This window comes from Arachis ipaensis, chromosome B3 (assembly GCF_059453495.1).
Source record: "Arachis ipaensis isolate K30076 ecotype BB chromosome B3, ASM5945349v1, whole genome shotgun sequence".
In the NCBI taxonomy this organism is placed as follows: domain Eukaryota; kingdom Viridiplantae; phylum Streptophyta; class Magnoliopsida; order Fabales; family Fabaceae; genus Arachis; species Arachis ipaensis.
This window is the reverse complement of record NC_142438.1, coordinates 50934383-50937500: the sequence shown is the minus strand read 5'-3', so window position 1 is coordinate 50937500 and position 3118 is coordinate 50934383. Positions and strand designations below refer to the sequence as shown.

At 49.6% G+C, this 3118-nt stretch overlaps 1 protein-coding gene across 1 annotated transcript; it reads right to left on the bottom strand.

The window, feature by feature from the left end:
• Nucleotides 1-76: 76 nt before the first annotated feature.
• On the bottom strand, nt 77-2749 carry LOC148570614 (uncharacterized). Its single transcript, XM_088510163.1, has one exon. The coding sequence runs from the start codon at nt 2738-2740 to the stop codon at nt 77-79; it is 2664 nt and encodes an 887-aa protein (XP_088366289.1). The 5' UTR covers nt 2741-2749.
• Between the last annotated feature and the right edge of the window lie 369 nt (nt 2750-3118).

Genomic DNA, 3118 nt, shown 5'->3' with positions numbered 1-3118 from the left:
GATAACACAAATCATCTTAAATAACAAGTAACAGGAAAAATAAAATCAAGGAACACTAACAATAACAAGATCGCTACTACTGGCCCCCCGTGTGAGACGGTCCTCCAAGCTGTGGGCAACTCCTGCGGGTGTGTCCAGGTTGGCGACAAAGGCCACACCTCTTTGGCCGATTCGGATCTGCCTCGTCCATGTTCGTCCGTATCCTAGTGGATCTCGGACGACCCTCTCTCGCACGCCTCTTGGCAGGGTCCGGGATCACGGTTGGCCCGTCGTAAGGTGGCCAGAATCCCTCCGGTATCGGCGGTGTGAATCCCATCTGGTACACACGGAACACTGAACTAATCTGATACACGCTATGAACATAAGAGGACCAGGTAACCCGTGAGTAGGCGCAGCATGCAAGTGCGTGCTGGCACGGGAAATGAAGTGTCTGGAAGTACCCGCAGTCACAGATCCGGGACGCAAGCGATACTCTGTAGGTACCTAATGAGAAAGAGCCCGTCGGAGTGGTCTCGGCTACGGTGAACTCGGAGTTATCCCGGTCATACAAAGTCACCGTGAAGCACCTCGAATTCTTTAAGTTGGCCTCTATACACTTCACCAAGTACTGACTGAATTGCTGTCCGGTTCCCATCTGGGCCTCAGCCTCTCTACCCTTGCGAACAAAGAGTTCCGCAAGCCTTCCATATGTTGCCTTTACCAAAGAGCAAACAGGGAGGTTTCTGACACCCTTTAGGATTGAGTTCACACACTCCGAGATATTCGTTGTCATGTGACCGAATCTCCGTCCCTTGTCACGATGCTGAGTCCATAAGGAATAATCAATCCGGTTCGCCCACTCACACATCGACGGGTCTTCAGACCGAAGAATATCAAACCAGTAATCAAACTCAACCTCGGTCTTGGCATATGCGGCATTCACTAGAAGCCTACGTGCATCCTTGCCCTTGAAGGTAAGGGCAAAATTAGCCGCTACGTGTCGAATGCAGAATGCACGGTATGCAGATGGAGGTAACCAACCTCCGTCCGGAGCCTCAAGCGCAGCCTTTATGCCGTTATGCCTGTCCGATATAACCAGAAGACCGGGCTGCAGTGTCACGTGCTGTCTAAGGTGGGAGAGAAAGAATGACCAAGACTCTGCATTCTCACCTTCTACTAGTGCGAATGCAACGGGTAGAATGTTGGAGTTCCCGTCCTGTGCAATCGCGATGAGCAAAGTACCCCCGTACTTCCCATACAGATGGGTCCCATCAATGCTAACTAAAGGCTTGCAATGGCGAAATGCCTGGATGAGCGGTGGAAACGTCCAGAAAAGTCTGTGGAAAAAAGCTTGAGACTCGTCTACTTGTCCACTAACTCGAACGGGACTCGTCCGTAGGATTGCAACAGTACCGGGCATCGTCAACTGGACTCCCAAAACCCACCTGGGGAGCTCGTTGTATGACTCATCCCAGTCACCGTATACGAGGACAATTGCCTTCTGCTTCGCCATCCAGACCCTCCTGTAAGTCGGCCTAAACCCGAAGTATGCTGCCGTGGCATTTAGGAGCACCTTGATGCTGACGGATGCATCAGCCCTAACCATTGGCATAACGAACGCAGAAATCACATGATAATCCAAGCTCCTGTGGTCACTCGAGATGGAGGTCGCAAGACAAGTGTGAGGTCCATTGTACCGCTTAACCTCCCAAATGCCCTTGCGCTTCCGCAGACTCAGTCGAATCAACCATGTGCACCCATTCCCAAACTCAGAACACTTGCCCACATAACGGCGATGATCAGACTCCACAACCTTGTACTGTACCCCTCGCCGGATGCTGTAAGTCTTCACACTTAACAGGGCCTCGTCTTTATCCTGAAATTGCTGACCAACCTGGAATTCTGTCAAACCAACAGTCCCTTCAGCATCTCTAGCTCCGAATCCAATAGAGTGCCCTGAAACACCCTCTTGCCTCATGGCATCTAGGTCCAAAGAGGAAAAATGTGGTGGATACTGCTGTGTGCCAGAACTAGAACCACCGACTACCAATGCAGGCTCAGTCGCTCCACCCTCGTCGCCGCTGTCATCCTCAATCATATCCGGCTCGACGTCGTCCTCCTCTACATCACCCAACACTCCGTCACCGACGCCAACCGGTGGAACTCCCTGTAAAGCGTTCGGCAGAATATCAATTGATCCTACCACGTCGCCTACTCCATCATTCAGATCAACAGCAAAAGACGGGGAGGCGACTGGTTCGACCGCTGGCTCGTACACAGGGACGGACGAAGAAGCAACGGCAGGCCTGGAACTCGAACCGGCTGCCGCTGCTTCAGTGGTGGCATTCCGGTTCGAACCCCCTGAGCTGGATACCACATCAACCAACTTTGCCAACAACTCTGGTGTCCTAACCTCGGGAAACTGCCTCCGACATAGAAACATGACTTGCAGGTCCTCATCACTACCAATCGTGAAGCAATCATACTTCACCGTATCCTGCAAGATAGTGATTGGAATGCAATAGAAAAACTTCTTCACTCGCTTCGCACCTTCCAGACCGAGTTTCATCAGCACAGATCTAACAAGATCATCATAGCTCGTCGTTGGTTTCACGACGATACAGAGAGGATCCTTATCTGTGAACTTCACACCGGAGCGAGTTTTTCTCTTAATGGATCCTCTATGGTGAACCAAAACCCCAAAACTCTCCTCACTAGCCATATTACACCCTCTATGAGAGCAACTCACGTTTAGAACCATATATATACTGCACTGTCTACCACTAATTCGAACCGGACTGGTTCGAATTCATTTTGTGTAATTCGAACCAGCCTGGTTCGAATTACTTGATGCAGCTTCTCCCTATATAATTCGAACCAGCGTGGTTCGAATTATGTGCTACGTTTTCCTCCCAAGTAATTCGAACCACCCTGGTTCGATTTACTTGAATGAATTTCCCTATTCATAATTCGAACCACTCTGGTTCGAATTACTTATGAATAGAGTTCGAACCACACTGGTTCGAATTATATAAATATAGGGTTTGGCTCATTGCAGAAACGAATTTCACTTTGGCTTATTTAGGTAATTTGCAACTTCCCTTGGTTTATTCTAGTTTTTTGCCCTAAAATTTAATTT

Coding starts and splice junctions, on each gene's coding strand:
- LOC148570614 (XM_088510163.1), bottom strand. CDS start 2,740: ATGGTTCTAAACGTGAGTTGCTCTCATAGAGGGTGTAATATGGCTAGT.